General features: G+C 60.0%; 2 protein-coding genes across 8 annotated transcripts in view; one reads left to right on the forward strand and one right to left on the reverse strand.

Moving 5' to 3' along the window:
- The first annotated feature begins 32 nt into the window (after positions 1-32).
- LRPAP1 (LDL receptor related protein associated protein 1) lies at positions 33-13,796 on the forward strand. The gene is made up of 8 exons (XM_082390852.1): positions 33-290; positions 5,177-5,321; positions 6,963-7,087; positions 7,359-7,479; positions 7,835-7,993; positions 9,203-9,285; positions 10,414-10,590; positions 13,374-13,796. Exons 1-8 carry the CDS (start codon positions 81-83, stop codon positions 13,434-13,436), a joined length of 1,083 nt encoding a protein of 360 aa, XP_082246978.1. The 5' UTR covers positions 33-80; the 3' UTR covers positions 13,437-13,796.
- A 5,612-nt stretch (positions 13,797-19,408) lies between these two features.
- DOK7 (docking protein 7) overlaps positions 19,409-22,421 on the reverse strand; it is a 34,913-nt gene continuing 31,900 nt past the window's right edge. For 2 of the 7 annotated variants that reach the window (XM_082390842.1, XM_082390841.1), the window contains exons 7-9: positions 20,605-20,724; positions 20,227-20,453; positions 19,409-20,140 (exon numbers count right to left, since the gene is read on the reverse strand). In XM_082390842.1, the coding sequence (XP_082246968.1) occupies positions 20,317-20,453; positions 20,605-20,724 (257 nt within the window). In that variant the 3' untranslated portion in view covers positions 19,409-20,140; positions 20,227-20,316. Of the gene's footprint in view, positions 20,141-20,226; positions 20,454-20,604; positions 20,725-22,421 lie in introns of those variants that run through there. The other 5 variants (XM_082390849.1, XM_082390847.1, XM_082390851.1 and 2 more) reach the window with 5 other exon arrangements.

Raw genomic sequence — 22,421 nt, forward strand, 5'->3', positions numbered from 1 at the left:
GCGGGGGCCTGGTGGGCGGGGCCGGGCTAGGGCCTTTTCCTTCCCGCAGCTCTCGGGGTCTCCGCATCTGGAGGAGGAAGATGGCGTCGCGGATGGTTCGAATCGGGCTGCGCGAGCTCCGGCCGCCGCCAATACTACTGCTGCTGCTGCTCCTCGGGCCGTGGCCGGCGGCGGGCCACGGCGGCAAGTACTCGCGGGAGAAGAATGAGCCCGAGCCTTCCTCGAAGCGCGAGCCCGGGGGGGAGTTCCGCATGGAGAAGCTGAACCAGCTGTGGGAGAAGGCCCAGCGGGTGAGCGGCGGCCGGGCCCCTCTACCTCGGGGGTCCGCGGGGCCGGGGCTTCCTCTCCCTCGGGGGTCCGCAGGGCCGGGGCTTCCTCTCCCTCGGGGGTCCGCGGGGCCGGAGCTTTCTCTAGTTTCGGGGGCCCGCGGGGCAGGGGCTTCCTTTAATACTGGGATCAGCGGAGCCCGGACCGGGGTCTCTTCTAATCCTGGGGTCCCCGGGGCCCGGATCTCCTCTAACTTTGGGGGTCTACGGGGCCGGGGCTTTGAGCCTTTGACAGCCTCAGACCTGCCCGCAGATGTAGGTGTGGGTACCCCTTGCCTGGCGCCTCCGGGAAGAGGGACCCTGGCCTGGTGATGACAGGCGAAGGCTGGGGAGGCCTTGGTGCCTGGGCAGAAGGGCTGCCCCGCCAGTTTGAACTGGCAGCTTTGCAGCTGAGGCCGAGATCCCTCCCTGCAGGCAGACCCAGGTCTCCTGCCTTGCAGGTTTTTGCCTTTTCTCCTACATTGTATTTCTCTGTATGGAGAAACAAGAAGAACAGGTGATACTGAGCATGAAGCAAGCCCAAGGACAGCAGAAATCCTAGAAGCAAGCCAGTTCTTGTGAAATCGGGTGAGGGGAGATGGTGAGGTGAGAGGAGAACACCTGAAACTTAAGACGCTAGTGAACGAAATCCGACCGACTGTTCTCATTTTAGAGAAGAAAGCAACTAAGCCCAGAGAGCAAAGGGCGCCTCCAAGGTCACTCCGCCTGGGGGTAGAATTGGGACTACAGCTTGCTGCTTGGGGTGTGACCTGGACCAGCGGCCTCCTCGTTAACGTAACGGCCCCTCCTTTGTTAGGTGGGGTTTGTTTTTAGTGAAATGGCCATTGACAAACTCCCCCCAACCCTGTGGGCCTCCGCGTCTTTAGATCCAGTCTTCCAGTTTTACGCATTCCCGAGTCCTTGAGAAGGAGAGTAAAACAAAGTAAGGACTAAGTTTTGGAAGAGAGGAGAAACCGGCGGGAAAGAAAGGCGGGGGGAGGGGCAAAGGCTGGGGAAGGGATGTGGCAGGGAGATCGCAGGGCAGGCTGGGGCGAGCGGATGCCCCCAGGCCCAGCGCTGTGCCCAGGCCAGTGGCCCTGAGGATTCTGCCGGGGGCCCAGCTGTCAGGGCCCACTGTGTGTGTGCAGCCTGCCCGGGTGAGAGAGAGCGCTCTGGGCTGGAGAACCAGGAGGGCTTCCTGGAGGAAGGGGATCTTGTGTCCAGGAACCTGCCCTGAGCCCTTCTGCTTGCAGGGCTGTCCTGGTCAGCCCCGCCTTGTCCATCCAGATGCTGCTTGGCATCTGCCAGCCTGGGCAGCCTCTTCACACCTCCTGGCCGTCACCTGCCCTCGAGCCGCACCCGCCTGAACCCGCCACCCCCCCATGCTCAGTCCGCTGTTGACCTGAGCAGCCTCAGGTCACATCTGTCCGAGAGAGTCTGACTCGGTTCTCCAGGAACCCCAACCCTGCCCCAGGCTTGGACGGACAGGCCTTGAACTGGATGACCTTTCTGGGCCCCTGGGCCCTGAATTCTACAATTGCACGGACAAGTCTCTTCTGAACGAAATGTGCAGACCTTCCAGGGTGGGGTCCATGCCTGGTGGCATTTTCCGGGTCCCTCCTCACATCGTACGCCTCGCGCGGGTAGGCAGACCCACGGAATACAAGCTGGCCTGTCCCGGGCCCTCTAGGCTGAGAAGCTTCAAGGGCGGCGGCGGAGCTGGTCCCGGGAGGCGAGCTGTGCAGTCCTCAAGCCGGGCCGGGCCGGGGTGGGCACTCGCGCTGCTCAGAGCCGGTGCCCAGGGCGGTGAGGGGTGCCCGGCACACCTGTGCCAGGGTTCTCAGCCTTGGACACGTGCTCTCTGAAAACATCAAGTGTTTCTTTGTTTTCTAAATATGAAACAATTTCATAGTATGTCATGCCTAGGGTGTACCCAGGGTGAGGGAGACGAGTCTGATGAAGGCGCCCGCCTCGCCCTCTCTTTCCAGCCCACCTTCTACGGGGGTGGGGGGCAAGTCCCGCCTTGGCCCACAGATGCCATGGTAGGGGGCCTCCCCACCCTGAGACCAGACCAGGGAACTACTGGTGTTGCTTCATCACAGCCCAGCATCTCCAGTCTTGACTTGCTGTGAAATCGTGCAGTTCCTCTTGATCCAAGCGCTTTAGAAGAGCTGTGGGCCAGACGGCAGGCACAGGGTTACTTCCAGAGCCTCGTGGGTCTTGTGACCTCTCCCGGGGTGTCGCAAGGCTCGTGAGCAGGGAGCGGCCGGAGCCGTCCTTGGAGCTCGGGGGGGTGGGTGAAGCCGTGGGAAGTCGTCCCGGGGGGTGCCCGTGTGGAGATGTCTGGATGGCGTCTCCCTCCCGGGGTTGCCGCGTGCGTGCGTGTGCGTGCGCGTGTGTGCGTGTGTGTGTGTGCGCGCGCGCGTGAATTATGTCTCAACCCCGCTGTCCCTGCGTGCGGCCTTGTTCTCTGCACCCAGGCACCACATCCTCTGCTCCGGGGAGGACTCAGGGAGGGCCGGCCGAGCGACCAGGAGTCACCTGTACACCCGGCACTCCTGTCCCTACAGCAGCTCAGAGGCGGGCAGGGCTGTGTTCTGTCCTCGGGGCTGCTTCGCGGACTTAGGGACGCTGTGAGCAAGGGGGCTTTCAGCTCAGAGTGCAGAGCTGTGGCTGGAGGCCGAGGCTTGCGTGGACGCTGGTTCCCAGGGACTTGTTTCGGTTTTTTTGTTTTGTTTTGTTTTGGTTTTTTACCATTTTTTTGAGGTATGGTTGACCTCCAAAAAGCTGTACGTATTTAATGAGTTTGGAGGTAAGTGTACATCCCTGAAACCAGCACCCCCATCTGTGCCGTAAACGCACCCACACCCGTCACCTCCCAGAGTATCCTCCCGCCCTCTAGTTTGTGTGTGTGTGAGATAAGAACTTAAGGTAAGATCTACGCTCTTGGCGAATTTTTGAATAATAAGTACGCGATGTAAATAGCCGAGAGTGTTGTGCACTGAGCCTCGGGACTGACGCTGCATAACTGACTTTGTGCCCTTTGACCCGCACCTTCCATCCCCTCTTGGCTGTTGTGAATAGTGCTGCAGTGAGCATGGGACCACAGATCTTTCTTCAAGGTCCTGATTTCAGTTCCTTCAGATAAATACCCAGACGTGGGATTGCTGGATCACAGTGTATTGATCGTTCCCGTCTTCATTTTTGAGGCACCTCCGTACTGTTCTCCACAGTGACGGCACCAGTTTGCATTCCTTCCAGCAGTGCACGAGGGTTCCCTTTTCTTCCCATCCTCACCAACAGTTGTTGTTTTCTGTTTGTTTCCCATAGTAACCATGCTCATGGGTGTGAGGTGGTACCTCATTGGGGTTGGACTTGCATTTCCCCGATGATTCGTGACGTGGAGCATCTTTCCATGTACCTGTTGGCCATTTGGATGTTGTGTTTGGAGCAATATTTATTCAAGGTCTTCACCTGTTTTTTAAAAAATCAGGTCATTACTTCTATTCAACGTAGTAGTGGAAGTTCTAGTCAGAACAGCTAGGGAAGAAAAAAGAAATGACAGTCATCCAAATCAGAAAGGAAGAGGTAAAAGTATCTGCAGATGATGTGATCTTATATGCAGAAAATCCTAAAGACTTCACGAAATAACTTAGATCTAGTTAACAAAGTCACCGCGGTTACAGGATACGGAATCAACATACAAGCCTCGGTTGCATTTCTGTACACCAGCATCAAACGCTCTGAAAAGGAAATTAATGAAACAATCCCATTTACGGTAGCAGCAGAAAGGATAAAGTACCCAGTGACCTTTCGCTGTGTGTCCTGGGCCAGTTCTTAACCTCCCTGGGCCTCAGTTACCCGAGCAGCCTGCAGGGTGATTGTGAAAGTTGCAGAGGCAGAGGAGAAGGTGCCGGGCTCGTGAGGCCCCGGGCTGAGAGCAGCTCCGTGGAGGGCGCTGTGCTCACCCTGAGCCTTGGGCCGAGGGCGTCCAGGATGCGGGCCTGGCCCGCCGCTGAGAGCGGCTTCCTCCTGCCCAGCTGCTTGTCTCATGGGTGTAGGTGATTTACTCCGCTTTAATATTTGACAGAGCCTGCTTTGCATTTGGTGTCTATTAACCCATTATTTTCACAGGAGCCATTAACATTTAACTTCAAGTTAAGGAGGTTAGGAGGGTCCGGAGAGTGGCCTTTTTTGCCTGGGCTCCGTGCCTGCCGTTGGGGGCACCACTGTCGCCCGGGGCGCCTCCAGCCCGAGCCCGCGGGCCTCCACGTTTCAGAGGAAGGCTGGCACCAGATCACGGCTCACCCTTGTGAGACACAGAGCCTCCGACGCTGCTGGGCACCAGTCTGCAGCTCGGGGCTCCGGCCCGGACGTTGGCGCCTGGGGAGGTGGACAGCCAGGAAAGTGCGCAGGGGTCAGGTCCCGGCGCCCTCGCCCGCTGTCCTGTCACCTGCGGGGAGCGCCTGCCTGGGGTGGCACGGCCATCCGGGGAGCTGGTGCGCCCAAGGGCTACCCAGGGGGAGCCCCGCACTCGCAGCCTCCCCAGGGCCCCGGCTGGGAAGGTGAGGCGTCCTGCGACAGGAGCCCCTGGGCCACCAGCACCTGCACACTCAGGCCGCTGGTGGCGGGCAGCTCCCTGGGGACTTGGGATCTGACGAGGCTGGAGAGCGGCCTCGGGGTGTAAGGGCCGGTGGTCTTCACGCTGCGGGCAGAGGTCCCTTTGAGGTTCTCGTGCGGGAGCACATGCAGGATTTTGGCCACCTGGGACCCTGGCTCCGCCTCCCCGTCTCTGGCGTCTGCCCTCCGAGGTCGCTGTCGCTGGTCATCGTTCAACTGGGGATCACGTGTCCTCTTTTCTCCTCCTGCAGCTTGATCTTCCTCCTTTGAAGTTGTCCGAGCTCCATGCTGATCTGAAGATACAAGAACGGGACGAGTTCAAGTGGAAGAAATTGAAGGCTGAAGGCCTGGATGAAGATGGAGAGAAAGAGGCAAAGCTTGCCCGCAGTCTCAACGGTATGTCTCTTCTCAGTCCAAGGGCAGCGGTCACCCAGGCTCGGGCCCCAGCTTCTTACTCTGACTTGGTTTGTGGGCAAGACGAGAGTCAGGGCTGTCCTCGTGAGCCTGGCCCTGGCAAGGTGACCCTCAGCCGCGGGCAGGCACAGCTGCCAGGCTGTCCCGTGCGGGCTCTCGGCACGTGGGAGGGAGGGCCAGGGCGAGGACGTCTGGCCGCGTTAGCGCACGAGCAACCAGGGCTGCTTGGTCCGGGAGGCGCCTGGGATGGCCAGATGCCCACGGTCACCTGGACGAGGAAGCGGGGCTGTTCCCAGGGTCTGGCCACGTCAAGAGCACGGCCCTCGCCGGTCCGAGCCTTGTGGCCCCTGTGGCCCACCCTGCATCTAGGGCTCCCGGTGCGTCCAGGTGGCCCGGGGCTGGGAGATGGAGGAGCGTGGGGGGCAGGGAGAGGCGGCTGGTGGTCAGCTCCCTCCCCGCGATGCCCGCACCGCAGGCTGGACACCAGGAACACTCACTCATCACAGCTCACTCTCAAGGCTCCCAGTGGGCTGAGCTTCTGGGCAGGGTGAGTTCTGAGGCACAGGCAGTGTAGACAGGGAAGTGAAGCCCCAGGAGGCGAGGTCAGGCTGAGCAGGGCACTCCCTGGGCTGGCTCAGCTGAGGGTGGGCCCCGGGGCGAGGAGCTGGGTGTGGAGGCCACGCAGGTGGGCCGCGGGGCCCCCGTGGGGACCACTCGTGTCCAGCGCTTGTCAGAGGGGGTGCTGGGGGTCAGGGGTCAGGTGGGCCACTGCTCGGATGAGGACCTCAGGGATCGAGCACAGGGGAAAGGGAAGCCCGGATCCAGAGGGGCCCGCGTGTGGCCTGGAGGAGACAGTGGGGACTGTCTGCAGACGGGAGGAAGGACGCCTGTTCCTTCAGAGCAGGGCGGGCGGGGCGGGAGGAGATGCCGGGAGGGGCGTCCTCCAGGGCAGAACCAGCAGCCCGGCCCCGCCGAGGGGCGCTGCTTCCAGGTCCACGAGGCACCCGCCGCGTCGTGTTGGTGACGATGGTGCTGAGACGCAGGCCTCTGGGCGGCGCTGTGTCCTGGCGCTACTGACAGACGGCACCTGGTCGCTGCCCCACAGTGACCGGCCAGCAGCAGGCTGGAGCCAGTGTCCCCTCCCGGCTACCGCTGTTAACTTTTCACCGGAAGCTGCCGACGCTGAGGTTTCTCCTTGTAGAAAATCTTTTCTGCAAATAAAAATATGATTTGGGCCGCGGAAGAGCTTCCCCTGGCCACCGCCCCGTCCATTCGGTGGACTGTCGTCCTCTCCCGCCCTCGCTGGCGTTCGCCCACGACAGGATCGGGCTGCGGGTTTGGTTTTGCGAGCCTGTGAAGCTGGTCCTACAGGCCGTGCCGGGGGTGCTGAGCCCGTGCTGCCGCGCGCGCGCTCCACCGCGGGGCGGGGGACGGAGGGGTCGGCCGGAAGCGCGCGGCGGGAGCCCCGAGGCCGCCAGTGTGTGCTGGGGGGGGTTGGCGGAGCGGGACCCTGGGTGTATTCACGCTCCTTCCGCTGGGTCCTGAGTGGGCAGGAGAGCTGGGCGGGCGGAGGAAGGGGCGGCCCCCAGACCACGGCCTCGACCCCCTCCCGCACTCTCCTAGTCATCCTGGCCAAGTACGGTCTGGACGGGAGGAAGGACGCCCGGGCCGTGAGCAGCAACTTGATCAGCCACGGCCCTGCCGACCACAGCCTGGAGGACCCCCGGCTGGAGAAGCTGTGGCACAAGGTACCCTCGGCGCTGCCATCCGCCTTGGAGGCGTCGGGCCTTGGCTTTTGGTTTCCTGCCCCCGCGTCCCCTAGCGAAGGGGGGTAAAGGCCGAGGCCTGGGCCTGAGTACTCCACCCAGGAGCAAGGGTCCTGCCTGGCCTGCGGGAGTGATCCACGGGGGCACCCGCCTAACTAACCCCAGGTGGGCATGGCTGGCAGGGTGCACCCCGAGGTGTGGACAGGCGAGCACGGCCCACGGGGGTGTTCACTGGAGGTGGCTTTCCTTCCAGGCGAAGACCTCTGGGAAGTTCTCCAGTGAAGAACTGGACAAGCTGTGGCGGGAGCTCCAGCATCACAAGGAGAAGGTCCAGGAGTACAACGTCCTGCTGGAGACCCTGAGCAGGACCGAAGGTGCTCCCCGCAGGCGGCCCTGGCTCCAGAGTGTTCCAGAACAGAGCTGCTGGGGGGCTGGGGGCAGTGCCATGCTGTCAGGCCTCCCAGCTTTCCGAGCAGGAATCTCAGCATTTAGGAGCCCGTCGGGGTGCCTACGCACGTCTGTGGGCGTGGGTTCAGATGAACCTGTTGTGCGGTGCCACGGGCCACCGCTCCTGTCACCGCCGGCGTGACTTCAGGGGCTTGTGGGGGGCTCAGGACCCGCCCCGAGAGAGGCAGCGGGGCTGGGGCTGCGGCGCTCCACGACATCTAGACGGAGCTCCGCGGGCGGCCCAGGGCCGGCCCTCACGGCCTCCTGCCTCTGGCTCCGCAGAAATCCACGAAAATGTCATCAGCCCCGTGGACGTGAGCCGCGCCAAGGAGGACGCGCTGCAGGCGGGCCACGCCGAGCTGAAGGACAAGCTGCGGGACATCAGCCAGGGCTTCGACCGCCTGCGGAGGGTCAGCCTCCAGGGCTACGGCGACCAGGCCGGTGAGCCCGCGCCCCGCTGCCCGGCACCCGGGTGACGGCCGCGGAGCCCCTCCAGCCCCTCCGCCCCCAGGGCCACACCTGGGCTGCTCTCTCTCTCCTGGAAGGTGCACACACCTTTATTTCTAGCCCCACGGCGTCCTTTGACCCTCACGGTGGCCCGCGGCCCCGCGCGCTGGGATGGCTGCTCGGGGGCCGAGGCCGGAGCTCCTCGCTGGGTGCCGCCCCCCGGAGGATGGCCCGGGCCTGTGCGCGCGTCTCCCGCAGGAGCCCGCGGCTCAAGCCTGGTGCGGGCTTGCAGGAAGTCGGCCAGGCGCTCTTGTAGCGTCTTCTGTCACCCGTCCGTTCCTTCTCCCGCCTGTTTCCCGAGCACTGGCCATGTGGTGGGTGCTGCTCTCGACACGGGGGTGCAGCGGGGACGCGAGGTGGGCTCCCTGCCCCTCCCCATGGCCCGGGTGCCCCGGGGCACGACTCTGCCCTGCTGGGCTCGCTCGCCCGCCGTGGTGAGGGGACCAGACTGCCGTGTGGACCCGCTGTGCTGATCTGCTGAAATGCCAGGGAGCAGGGACCCCAAGGGCCTGGCCGTGTGGAGGAGCCGGGCAGCTGATGCTGTGCCTCGGCCCCTCCCCTCCCGGGGCTGCATCCAGCCGGCCCCTGCTGCTGGCCTGCCGAGTCCCTCCAGCAGGGCCCCAGGGCCCCGGGCAGCGGGAAGGGTCTGCCGCTGGGGAGGTGGGACAGCTGGTGAGATGACCGCCGGGCGGGCCGCCGTGGGAGGGAGGCGGGTGACAAGCCCACACCCTCGCCCCGTGCTCGCAGGAGGGGTGGCTGAAGTCACGGGGTCCCTTCCGTTTGGTTTACTTTGCTTCAGAGCTACAGGGGCAGGCAGCGCCTGAGCCTCAGCCTGGAGCTGCGGGTAGGGGGACCCACAGTCTGAACCGCACACCCCCCCCCCAGCGTTCCACCTGCTGGCTCGCGCAAGTGCTCCCGTGCCCCGGGCAGCAGCGGCTCGACCAGGGGCTGGGAGGGCATCGCCGAGGCCCCCTCAGCGGGTCCCGGGATCCGCAGACCGAACGTGCATGGAAGGAGTGCTTGGTCTGCTTCCAGAGGGCGCTTGCGCACAAGCACCGTGCACTGTGCAGGCGGCCTGTGTGGCCCCGGGCGTCCCGGGCTGCCGCCGTGCAGGTCTCCAAGCCTGCCTTTGGTCCTTCGCAGGGTTCGAGGAGCCTCGGGTGCTGGACCTGTGGGACATGGCCCAGTCGGCCAACTTCACCGAGAAGGAGCTGGAGGCCTTTCGGGTAGGGACGGCCTCGGCCACGGGGTCTGGCGGCATCTCTCCCAGTGGACTTTCTGATAATGTGGGGAAGGTCCTCTTCTTTAGTCCCAGCAGATCAGCGTTTTCACGGGAACATTCTCTCTCCTTGCCCTCTGTGCCCCTCCGCCGCCCTGGTTGGCAACCCGTGTGGGACAAAGCTGGCCTCCGGTGAACAGACAGTGTGGCTTCAGGGCATCTGCTCAGTTTTGGGTGCACTGGGCGTGAGGCCGGGGCTTGTGGGACGAGCGAATTGAGAGGGATTTGGAGGAGGAGCCAGTAGGACCCTGCGGGGCCGCGGTGCTGGGCCCGGAGGGAGGAAGGGTCTTTGGGTCACCTGGGCATTGCCTCCAGGTGGGTTCTGCTGTGGCAAAGCTGCCACAGGTCAGGGGGTCAGGGATCAAGGAAGGGCACAGGCCCGTGGGTGTGAAGCTTCCGTCTCCTTGGACAGGAGTGCAGGGAGAGGGGAGCCTGCCCGGGGCCTGGGGAGTTAAGATCGCTGACATGTTCAGGAGGTGTCTTGACATGGGCCTGGAGGCACCCCTGCGGGGCGCTGGAGGAGTGTAGGGGTCGGGCCTGGAGGCCCACCTGCACTGGGGTGGGGGGAGCCTGGAGGCCTGGGGAACGGAGAGGATGGGGGACAGTGCAGGGGTACCCAGGGCTCAAGCGCCACATGTCAGGCTGGATATGGGGTCAGGGCCAGAGGGAACCAAATGCCTGGCAGGTGCCATTCATCTAGAGGGTGAGGGGTCAGTGGGAGTGGGGGGGGAGCGCATAGGGTTGCAACCCTTGGCCCCTGAAGGCCGTCAGGTTCTCGTGGGTCCCTTTAGAGAGAAGGGCTGCTCACCTGATTCCCACGTGTGCTGCTTCGTGATCGCGCGGCAGCCGGGAGGGCGGAGCCTGCCGTCCCGCTCGGCCCCCGGAGCTGTCCCAGGCGGGCTGCTCGGGGAATGGGCGCAGGGTGTGCAGTCTTCAGGGCGGGGGAGCCCCGGCCCCGGGCGTGCAGCCACCTGCCCTGGGTGTTCTCCTGAAGCAGCCGTGAAGTTCCATCACGGACCCTAGGGTGGTAGTAAGAGCACGTTGGGGTAATTCAGTTGTTTAAACATTATTCTAGGAAGAGCTTAAGCACTTTGAAGCCAAAATTGAAAAGCACAACCACTACCAGAAGCAGCTGGAAATTTCCCATCAGAAACTGAAACACGTGGAGAGCTTTGGGGACCAGGAGCACGTGAGCCGGAACAAGGAACGGTACGCCATGTTGGAGGAGAAGACCAAGGAGCTGGGCTACAAGGTGGGTGTGCGGCCGCCAGCCAGGCCTCCGCGGGAGCGGGCACGTGACAGTTCCGTCAGCGCCAGCGCGCCGGCCTCCAGGCCCCCCGGCCTCCCCTCCCTGGGCCTCGGCTCCCCCTCTGCAGAGGGGAGGGGGTTGTCTCACCCTCGCGGAGCTCGGTGGGGGCAGCGGCCACGCAGTGGTCAGCTGCAGGGGGTGGGACAGGGACTGCCCAGGCCTTCCCGCCCCACCTGCCTCTGGGTCTGTTTAGGGCCGCGCTCTGAACCAGGCGAGCAGTGAAGAGGCGCAGACGCACGAGGCGGGCAGTGGGCGGGCAGCCGGGGCTGGAGCCGGGCTCTTCCAGCCGCACCACTGGCATCCTGGCCCCCAAAATACGTGGCCTGTCACTGGTTCTGAAGGTCCTGCGCTCCTGCAAGCTGCCCACGTGGCTTTGGAGGCTCCTGAGTGGACACGGGAGCCAGCGGCTTCCCAAGCGTTCGGCCTGGGGCGCGAGGAGACCGTACTCGGCTCCGGAGCAGCGGCAGGGGTCCCGTGCAGGGCGCTCCTCACGTGCGGCTCAGTGGGGCTTGCAAATACCCCAAATGGGGGCGCTGGCTCCATTATGGGGTGACGTGTGAACCCCAGACAGCGCTCAGGTGTGCAGGCCATCGAGACTGAAGCACCCCTCGCTGGGGGACACCTGACCCAGCAGCGCCGCTGCCCGCCCTCGCCTGGTCATTCGTGGTGAACCCACAAATCCAGGCACTAAGACGTGAGGGCCCGTCTGCAGCAGAGCCTCTGGTTTAGGTTAAGTGAGAAAAGGAGGGGCGGGCGGTGTGGACCCTCCGCAGAGCCAGCAGCACGAGCGTGGTACGTCGCCACAGATGCCCAGGAAATTCAAAACGGAGGAGCTGGGCCCTGGAGGAGCCTCCTTTGTGCCTTTTGCGCAGGGATGTGTTATCTATTCAAAAATAAACGAAACTTAAAAAGTGAAAGAAGACCAAAGTACCGAGAAGGAAGGGAGTGTGTGGATTCTTTCCTGTGTTTGGCAGAGCCGAGCAGGGGGAAGCCAGGCACCCCTCGTGGGGCGTCCACCTGCAGGTGACACCGTGACGGACTCCGCAGCGGGGATGAAGAGGGAGCCGGTGCTCCTGGCTTCCCCGACCGTGGAGAAGGGACTCTTGACGTGCCGTGAGCACCGGGGCTGCCAGAGGAGACCTCCCCAGGTCCCCGCCCGGCCCGGGCTCTTGCGCGGAAGGCCGGCAGCACCAGCCTGCGGGGCTCTGTGTGAACTAGGAACAGAGAGCAGAGCCCAGGCCCTTGGACTGCCGCGGCGGTGGCGCCCGCCATCGTGTGATGAGGACAAGCTGGCAGGAGCCGCGGACGAGTCGGGGTCTTCATTTGCTGCTTTTGAAATGACGTGGTACCGTAGGCAGCCCGCCACGACAGACAGGCCCCCCGCAGCCCACGGGGTCACACCCGGAGCATGAAGCCCTGGTGACCGGAGGGGACCGCAGTGCTGGGCCCTGTAGGACGTCTCCTACATGAGCCCCGTACATGTGCTGCCGGCAGGATCCTTGCCTCAGACCTAGAGGCATGCAGACTGAAAGTGAGCGGGTGGAAAAAGGTATTGCATACAAATCAAAGCCAGGACAGCAGTACTCACCAGACAAAATAGACTTGAAAACAAAGACTGTAACAGGAGACAAAGGTAGACATTACATAATGGGATCAATCCAAGAAGAAGACGTAACAATTGTTTAAATGCACCCAACATAGGAGCAACTAAACACATAAAGCAAATATGAACAGACATAAAGGGAGAAATTGACGGTAACAGTAATAGTGGGGGACTTTACCACCCCCCTTACATCGATGGACAGATCATCCAGATAGAAAATCAGTAAGGAAACACAGGCCTTAAGCAACGCATTAGACCAGATGAACGCTATAGATTGAGCATGCCATCCAAAAGCAGAATACACATCCTTCTCAAGTGCACACAGAACATTCTCCAGGACAGATCACATGCTGGGCCACAGAACAAGTCTCAGTAAATTTAAGAAAATCATATCAAGCATCTTTTCCAAACAACAGCTTGAGACTAGAAATAAACTACAAGAAAAAAAAACTCCAAAAAACACAAACACATAGAGGCTAAACAGTATGCTACTAAACAGTCAGTGGGTTGCTGAAGAAATGAAGGAAGAAATTTAAAAATACCTGAAGACAAGCAAAAAGACAACTTTCCCAAACCTAGAGGACACAGCAAAAAAAGAGGGAAGTTTATTGCAATGCAGATCTACCTCAAGAAGTAAGAATCTCGAATAAACAGCCTAACCTTACAGTTGAATTAGAAAAAGAACAGACAAAACCCAAAGTTAGTAGAAGGAAAGGAATCAGGAAGATCAGAACAGAAATAAAGACTAAAAAAAAGAAAAAAATAGAAAAGATCAATGAAACTAAGAGCTGGTTCTTTGGAAAGATAAACTGATAAACGTTTATCCAGACTCATCAAGAAGCAAACGAGAAAGGGCCCAAATCAATGAAAGCAGAAATGAGGATGAGGGGGGTGGAGAGCGGAAGCAGCGCTGTTCGTCGCTCCTCTGCTTCTAGCCGTTCATAATGTTACTTGCGGGCTGTTTGCGGTTAGTGAGCTGCCTTTATGATTTATTTATGATCCGTTCTAGATGGGTGGGTACTTGGACAGCAGGATCACCGAGCTGAGGAGTTCTCAGCGACAGGCTGCGTATCTTGGGTCATGAGCAGATCTGCTAACTGGTTCACCTGTGCTGTTCCTGCAGGTAAAGAAGCATCTGCAGGACCTGTCCAGCCGTATCTCCAGGGCTCGCCACAATGAGCTCTGAGGCCCCGGAGCCTGGCCGGCGGCTCCTGAAGATGGGCCTGGGTGCTCAGGGGTGGCTTGTCACCAGCAGAACCTCAGGGAAGGCGCGATGGGGACTGGCCACGAGGGGCCTGAGTGGGAAGGACAGTGCCGTGGGCCGGGAGGAGGAGCTCCATGATCCCGCCCCGCCCACCCCTGGCTGGCGGCCCGTGCCCTCAACACAGCCAGCCGTCACCTCGGTTGAGAACGCAGTTCCCAGCTGCCCATGGAGTGGTGGTCCCCTATGCTACAAGATCACAGTTTGCATCAAAATCTTAAAAATCTGCCACTGGAAATACTATGTACAGAAGTCTTTACAAATATATTGCAGTATTTAATTAAACCTTGAGGTCATTGAGGCGTCACTGGGTCCCATCTCACTGTGTCTGCTGGGCCAGGGGACTTGAGTCTCAGGTGAGGTGAGCGGCTCCAGGCCACTGTGCCAGCTCCAAGGCCCCTCTTCCGCCCCCAGCCCCACCCCCCAATCTCTGTGGCGTGAGATGGAGGAGGGGCTGGTGGGCTTGGCTGGGCCCTCCCTGGTCTGGCGCTTTAGTTATGGGGTAGAGACGGCAGGGCAGAGGGGATGGTGCCCTGGCCTCTGACCTGAGCTCCTGCGCCTGCAGGTCAGGGTTGGGAAGAGCCCGACAGCCCATGGGGCTCCATGCCCAGCGAGAAGGCCCAGTTCAGGGTCGGGTCCACAGCACGCATGGTTCCAAGAGGATCCACCGGGCGCTGTGTTCCCGTCTTGGCCACGTCTGATCTCAGCTTCAGCACTGGGGCCCGCCAAGTGCAGATACCCGTTAGCCGTTCTTACATGAAAAGCCAAGGGTAACGCGCCAGGCCTATGTCAGGGCACCGTGAACACGAGTGGGGAGGTGGCCCCATGACAGGCGGCTTGGGTGCAGCCTCGTTCCTCCGTGGGCCGCTTGGCCTGGCGCCAGGCCTGTCCAGCACAGGAGGTGGCCCTACCCTGGGCCTTCATGTCATGTCTGCCACCGGCCCGACCGGCTGTTGTGTCCCTCACAGCCCTGGCCAGGCTTCGGGCCGGGCTGGGGCGACTGCACTGAGACACCTGTCGGGCCCAAGGGAGGACTCAGTGCGGGGCTTCCAGGCTGCTCCTGGGAGCTCAGCTCTCAGCCACGCGCTCGGGCACTGGGTCCCGCATGTGCACGCACGGCCCAGCCCTCAGGCTCACGCTTGGGGGTGGTGCAAAGTTGGCCCAGGACGTGGAGGCGAACAGGGGGTGACCCTCGACTTGGTTTACCCTCGGAGGAGCCGACAGCCTAGAGGCAACTCCTGGCTTCAGACGTGTGCAAGGGAAACGGAGGGGCCTTTACTGTGGTTTGTCGTTGCTCTGGCCCTGGAGGAGATGGGTGAGGCAGAAACCCCCCAATTCAAGGGCAGTGGCTGCATTGTTTGATCGTAGCTTCTAAACGATCACTTCGAAGTAAAGGGGTGTTCGTGTGAGGGCACAGACATATGCCTGAGGCTCAGTGAGCTCTCACACAAGTGCTGGGGCCCCACCCCTGCTCAAGAAGTGCAGGGCCCCGGCCTCCCCAGGACCCCCTTCCCCAGCACTCCTCCTTCCTAGAGCTAACCACTTGTGCATGTTTCTAAATCTGTATATTGGAACCTAATCCCCAAGGTGATGGTACCAGGAGATGGGGCCTTTGGGAGGTGATTAGGTCATGAGATTGGAGTCCTCATGAAGAGGATCAGTGCCCTTATAAGAGAGACCCCAGGACTCCCTCACCCCCTTCCACTGTGAGGACACAGCAAGAACCAGGAAGCTGGCCCTACCAGATACCAAGTCTCCACAGCATGATCCTGGACTTCTGTGAAAGTAAACGTATGCTGTTTAAGCCCCCAGTCTATGGTTTCCTGTTACAGTGGTCCAGGTGGACTAAGAAACCACTCTCTTTTAGTAAGGTTGGATTTCCCTGTTCAAACTTCATAAACATGCAGTTATAGTGGGGGGATGTGTCTGTGTCTGTCGGTGTGTCTGTTTTGTGTGTGTGTGTGTGTGTGTGTGTGTGTATGTTGTCTGGCTTCCAGTAGATGTGCTGGTGAGGTTCAACAATGTCTAGCAGAAATTTGTTCCTTTTCGTTGCTACGTAGTATTCCGTTATGGGGGTGTATCACACTTTGTTTTTACTCCATTCTGCTGTTGATGGACACTTGAGTCGTTTTCAGTTTTGTACGTAACATCAGTTAGAAATGGCTGTGGTGAACATTCGTTGGGGGGTGGAGCTGCTGCCTCCCAAGCACCTCACTTTCCTCCCCTGGGTTTCTCTCAGGTGCTTTAACAAGGTCCCTGTTGATGGGCAGTTATTTCTAATGTGTTTTTTCAAGATAAGATGTCCTCAACATAATAAAGCCCACAGCTAACATCATACTCAGCAGTGAAAAGCTGAAAGCTTTTGCTCTAAAATCAGGAACAAGACAAGGATACCCACTCTCACCACTTCTATTCAACATACTATTGACAGTCCTAGCCACAGCAATTAGGCAAGAAAAAGAAATAAAAGGCATCCAAATTGGAAAGGAAGAAGTAAAACACTTCTTGCAGATGACATGAAATTATACATAGAAAAAACTAAAGACTACATCAAAAAACTGTTAGAACTGATAAAGGAATTCAGTAAAGTTGCAGGGTACAAAATTAATATACAGAAATCTGTTGTGTTTCTATATACAGTGAAAGTAAACTACCAGAAAGAGAAATGAAGAAAACAGTCCCATTTATAATTGCATCAAAGAGAATAAAATACCTAGGAATAAGTTTAACCAAGGAGGTGAAAGTCCTGTACACTGAAAACTGTAAGACACTGATGAAAGAAACTGAGGAAGACACAAATAAATGGAAAGATACTCCATGCTCATGGATTGGAAGAATTAATATTGTTTAAATGCCCATACTACCCAAAGCAATCTATAGATTCAGTGCAATCCTCTAAAACTTCCAATGACGTTTTTCACAGAAACAGAACAGACAATCCTAAACTCTTTATGGAACCACAAAAGACCCCAAATTGCCAAGTCAATCTTGAGAAAGAAAGACAAAGCTGGAGGCTTCATGCTCTGTGATTTCAAACCATATTACAAACCTACAGTAATCAAAACAATATGGTATTGGCATAAAACAGACACATAGATCAATGGAACAGAATAGACCAGAAATAAACCCACATTTATGTGGTCAGTTAATTTACGACAGAGGAGCCAAGAATATACAATGGGGAAAGGACAGTCTCTTCAATAAATGGTGTTGGGAAAACTGGACCACTATCTTACACCATGTACAAAAATTAACTCAAAATGGATTAAAAAACGTAAGACTTGAAACCATAAAACTAAAAGAAAACAGTAAGCTCCCTGACATTGGTCTTGGCGATGATTTTTTGGATCTGACACCAAAAGCAAAGGCAACAAAAGCAAAAATAAATAAGTGGAACTACATCAAACTAAAAAGTTTCTACACAGCAAAGGAAACCATCAACAAAATGAAAAGGCAACCTATGGAATGGGAGAAAATATTTGTAAACCACATAGCCGATAAGGGGTTAATATCCAAAATATATAAAGAACTCATATAACTCAGTAGCAAAAAACCAAACAATCCAGTTACAAATGGACAGAGGACCTGAATAGACATTTTCCCAAAAAAGACATACAAATGGCCCACAGATACGTGAAAAGGTGCTCAACATCACTAATCATTAAGTTTTGTTTTTTGGTTTTTGTTGGTTTTTCTATTTTTGGTCACACCTCAAGGCATGCGGGATCTTAGTTCCCTGACCAGGGATTGAACCCGTGACCCCTGCAGTGGAAGCACAGAGTCCTAACCACTGGACCACCAGGGAATTCCATCGTCACTAGTCATTAGGGAAATGCAAATCGACCACAGAGGGACATCACCTCACACATATTAGAATGACTATTATTAAAAAGACAACAGATAACGAATGTTGACTAGGATGTGGAGAAAGAGAACCCTTGTGCACTGTTGGTGGGAATGTAAATGGGTGCAGCCACTGTGGAAAACTGTGGCGATTCCTCAAAAAATTAAAAATAGAACTACCATATGATCCAGCAGTTTCACTTCTGGTTATTTATCTGAAGGAAATGAAAACACTAACTCAGAAAGATATCTACACCCCTGTGTTCATCCCAGCATTATTTACAATTGCCAAGATATAGAAGCAACCGAAGCGCCCATCGATGGATGAATGGATAGAAGATGTGGTACATACATACAATGGAATGTTACTCAGCCATTAAAAAAATGGAACCCTGCCATTTGTGACAATGTGGATGTACCTAGAGGGCATTGTGCTAAGTGAAATAAGACAGAAAGACGAATATATGATCTCACATGTATCTGGAAACTTTAAAAAAAAAAAAAAAACCGAACTGATACAGAGAAGAGACGTGTGGTTGCCAGAGGCGGAAGGTAGGGAGTGCATGATGCGATGAAGGGGGTCAAAAGGCACAAACTTGCGATTATAGACTAAGTCACAGGATGTAATGCACAGCACGGCAACTCTAGTAACAATACTGTAGTGTGTCCTGACAGCTGATGGGAAGCTGGTCCTCAGAGTTCACATCCCGTAACTCTGTGAGGTGGTGGATGTTCACGAGACTTACTGTGGTGATCATTTCACTGTATGTACAAATATAGAACCGTGACGCTGTACACCTGAAACTAATACAATCTGTCAATTAAACCTCAATAAAACAATAATAAGGCGTTCTGTCTGACACTGATATTCCAGAATTAAGACGCTAAACCCAGCACAGCACTGGAGGCCCCCCAGCCTCCAGGGCACCTCTCTGCCGGATCTGTGTCCAGCGCCCTGCACAGTCTCCCTTAGGCCAGCTCAGGCCTGAGGAGGGTCCAGCCTGGGGACCTGAGGGCACAGGGCATGACAGGACATGAGGGGAGTGGGAAGGGCAGTGATGGGGGCGTCACTGCAGGGGTGCTGGGCCAGGGATGTCCCTTCCCTCTCAGCAAAGGTGGGGAGCCCTTCCCAGGCTTGAGTTGGTTGGGGTCCAGGGTCCCTGAGACCTCCTTCCACGACCACACAGTGGCCCGTGGGCCTCACCCCTGGTGGCTGCGACAGCTTTGCCGAGGTGACCCCAGTGGACTTGGCCACCAAGTGCCGGCTAGCCGCCCCTTACAGCTCTGGAGGAAGGGCAGGCAGTTGTCTGGTCCCCACTTGGCCCTGCGTGGCCGCCCTAGCTGGCTTAGCCCTAGCACCCCTGAGCCTCGCTGGCCGGAGGGCGGCCGTCATACGTCAGGACAAACCCCTGCCCTTGGCATTCGTGCTCCGTGGCCCCTCCACAGCCTCCCGGCTCCCCGACCGCCCCTCTCGTGGCGCCCTCGGCCAGGCCTGGCTGACCCCGCAGGGAACTGCTCTGCTTCCCATGACCATGTTGCTCCAGGTGGATGCCACCCAGGACCCCTCGGCCACCCACAGGGCCGGAGGCGGGCGTGGAGACCCTTCCTGGATGCCCCACCCATCCCTGGCCCTGTGTTAGCTTCACGAAAACTCAGCAGGCTCACCGTATTTGGAAAACAGGAGACCCCAGACGCCAGCCACTCAAGGTCACTGGTAAGGCCCGGGACCCCTAGTTGCCTGTCCCCGAGCTGGTGCGTGCAGCCTGCCCAGGGCATGGAGGCCGGCCCCCCTCCCACCCGAGGGAACCCTGACACAGCTGAAGCCCCGGACTGGGGTGCACTGGCCACGCTTTGCCCCCACTTGCGCCTTAAAAGGAAAGCCTGATACCCTGGAGTCCCATCCAGGGCGTGTGAAAACCGGACCTGTTTGTTGAGCAGCCCCGGGGCCTTTGCATCCCACTCGGGATGCCGCCACAGGCTCGGCAGGGGAGGGGGACTGAAGTTCTAGCCCCACCAGCCTGAGGAGGAGGAGGAGGTGTGGGGTGCAGCCGCTTGGGCTCCCCACGGGCAGGCTAACCATGGCTCGCTGGGTCCGGGGTGGGATCACAGCAGGAGGCAGGGAGGGATGGGTCTGCCTGGGCCCTGGTCGGGATGCCCACCAGGCAGAGCAGGGCCCCGTCTCATCTCCGAGGCCAGGGTGGGTCAGCCCGGCTTGGCGAGGAGGACAGGAAGCCCACCGCCAACTCCAGGAGCTTCCCAGCATCCAGACTCCCATTGGCCAGCGCAGCCGGGACCACCGCACCGGCTCACGGAGCCCTAGAAATGCTCTACGACCCACCAAGGCCGCAGGGAGAGCCCCACCCAGCCACCAGGGGTCCCTCCGTGTGTCCAGAGGCACGTGGCACGAGCCCTCACCCTCAGGAAATAACTGGCCGGGTCGACAATGGAACACGAGTGATTTTAAACCATTTACAGAACTAACTAAATGGGTCCCAAGAAGCGGGCAGTCAGCTGAGCGCACGAAGGCCACACCATCCAGGCGCAGGGCAGCAGTGACCCAGAGGGGACAGCGGGGGCCCTGCAGAGGGCGCCACGTGGTGGGGCCTGGCCGGGTCCCCCGTGGTTGGGGACATGCGTTTGGCTGGGACACATCGTCGTCACCGGGCCGCCGCCTCCAGGGAAGCCGCGGGCAGGTCGCATCCCAGGACCGGAGACTGCTCGCCAGACGCCGCCTCAGGTCCACCTGGAGCCGCCCGACACCTGTCCAGGCGGCACCTCCCGCCGGCCTGGGGACCAGAGCAGGTGTCGGAGGAGCGCCCCGGAACCGTCCCCCCGCCCCCACCCCCGCCCCGGGCCCGGGCAGCGCGCCCACCCTCGGCTCGGAGCCTGACCGCCGGGACGCAGCAGAGGTGCCGCGGGGCCGCTCCCTCGAGCCGTCGGGTCGCGTCGCAGTCCGGCCGCCTCACCGCGGGGTCCCCTTCCACCTCTGCTCCAGCGCCGGCAGCCGCTCCTCCCGGGCCTGCGCGTGCCGGGCCCCCGCCCTGTGCGCCGCCTCTGTGGCCACGATGTCGATCTGCGCGTAGCGGGAAGCACCGGCCCCTGCGAGCAGCCCCAGGTGAGCCGGCGGGGCCGCACCCACCCCGCGCACCAGCCAGGGCCTGAGCGCCAGCTTCGGGGCTGTGACGGGGGTGCCCGCGAGCCCCTGGCCCAGGGCCGATGCGCCCGGGGCTCAAGGCCGCTGCGGACCCACCTCGGATGCCCGCGCCGGCCTCCTGGAGCTGCAGGCCTAAGTAGTGCAGCTGCTTCGTGGGGGAAGGGCTGGCGGGGACGTTCACATATGTGGGCCCCTCACTGCACGGCCTCTCGGGTCCTGCGGGGAGAGGGGCTGTGAGTCCCCAGGCGGTGGCCGAGGCTGAGCTGACCCCCTGGACTGTTCGGGAAAGAGCTCCCCACTGCCCACCCCTCACGCGTCCCGCCCTCCTCCTCTCCAGGGCCTGGGGAGCCTCCCTGACTCCCCCGTTTTCCCGGCCATCTTTTCCCACCCCACCCATGTCCCTCCCTGACCGGGGTGCCCCTGCCCCCCACAGCGGGCTGACCAGGGATGCCCCCTATGGCCCGCTGGACACACGTCTATCTTCAGCCCCTGGCCACCCACCCTCAAACACCCCTCCCGGCCACTTCCTCCTTGGCTCCCGGGTGCCCTGCCCCTCCCAGGCAGGATGCCCCGGCCCTGTCCACGCCCCGCCCCTCCCCCTCGCTGTCCTCCCGGCTCACCCCATCTGCTTCAGGGACCCTCTTTGGACCGGTGAGTCCCCACAGAGCATCGTTCCCTGAGCGCAGGCCCACACTTCCATCCACTGTGACACCTCCTCCAGGGTGGCCCCAGGCACTTCAAGTCCCCTCCCCCATCCAAGAAACTGCCCCCTGCCTCCCGCATTTCCTAGAAGTCGATGGTTTCACTCAGCAAACGCCAACAGGGCTCAGGGCAGGTGCGACAGCAGCAGGGGTGGGGACCCAGAGTGCCTGGACGCACACCCAATCCACCTTTCCCCACCTGCCCGAGAGCTCGGCCTGTTGGAAGGGCCCTGGGGTCCCACAGGGAAGGGCCCCGGGGTCCCACAGGGAAGGGCCCCAGTGTCCCACAGGGAAGGGCCCCGGGGTCCCACAGGGAAGGGCCCCGGGGTCCCACAGGGAAGGGCCCCGGCTGCAGGAGCCCAGGGTCAAGACCCTGCAGGGCCGTTCACCGGCAGCCGAACCACATGGGGTGGGGAGCCAGAGCCATACCAGAGGGCAAGAGCCCAGTTCCTCCCCCCTCCCTGAGGGCTCCACCTCACGGCACAGCCAGGCCTAGGGACTAGCACAAGTCCACCTGGCCAGCTCCCGGCCCCAAGGGATTCAGGGGCTGGGATTCTGGTGGGGTGGGATGTGGGGGGAGTGGGATTCCGGGAGGGAGGATTCAGGAGGGGGGTGGGATTCCGGGAGGGAGGATTCAGGAGGGGGGTGGGATTCCGGGAGGGAGGATTCAGGAGGGGGGTGGGATTCAGGTAGGGGGTGAAGCTCCCACAGGACAGCCTGTCTCTGGCCACCTGCCCACAGGCCCGGGGGAGCTGAGCCCTGGAGGGTCCTGGCTCTGCCGGCGCCGGGCACTAGAGAGCCAACCAGCCCAAGGGGCCTCAGTGGGCAGACCCTACCCCACTCGCTGCCATGTCCTGGCACAGGGCACCACTGCGGGCACCACCTTCTGGAGGCCCGCACCTGCACAGAAACCTGTCACCTCGTCCCTTTACTGCCCCAGCAAGGCCAGAGGGGGTCCTACTTGCTCAGTGGGGAGACTGAGGCCAGAGAGACCCTGTGTTCCCAAGTCAGCCAGCCTGGTGGGAACGGCCAAAGCTGGGGGTGGGGACAGCAGCCAGAGCGGGCTGTACCCGGGGCTGACCTGCGGCGACAGGGAGGGAAGGAGGAAGGCTTCTGCTGGACACAGACCCTCTCCCGTGTAACCCGAGATGACAGGCAGAGGTGCCCAGGGAGGCACCTAGACCGGGGGCCCAGGGGAAATCTGGGCAGGCT

The sequence above is a fragment of the Balaenoptera borealis genome, assembly GCF_965194805.1.
Source record: "Balaenoptera borealis genome assembly, chromosome: 4".
Classification (NCBI taxonomy): domain Eukaryota; kingdom Metazoa; phylum Chordata; class Mammalia; order Artiodactyla; family Balaenopteridae; genus Balaenoptera; species Balaenoptera borealis.

Bases quoted from the DNA above. Each gene is read 5' to 3' on its own strand.
- LRPAP1 (XM_082390852.1), top strand. From the start codon at position 81: ATGGCGTCGCGGATGGTTCGAATCGGGCTGCGCGAGCTCCGGCCGCCG. The intron at 7,088-7,358 runs GTACCCTCGGCG...CTTTCCTTCCAG, and splicing joins TGGAGAAGCTGTGGCACAAG to GCGAAGACCTCTGGGAAGTT. The intron at 7,480-7,834 runs GTGCTCCCCGCA...CTGGCTCCGCAG, and splicing joins GACCCTGAGCAGGACCGAAG to AAATCCACGAAAATGTCATC.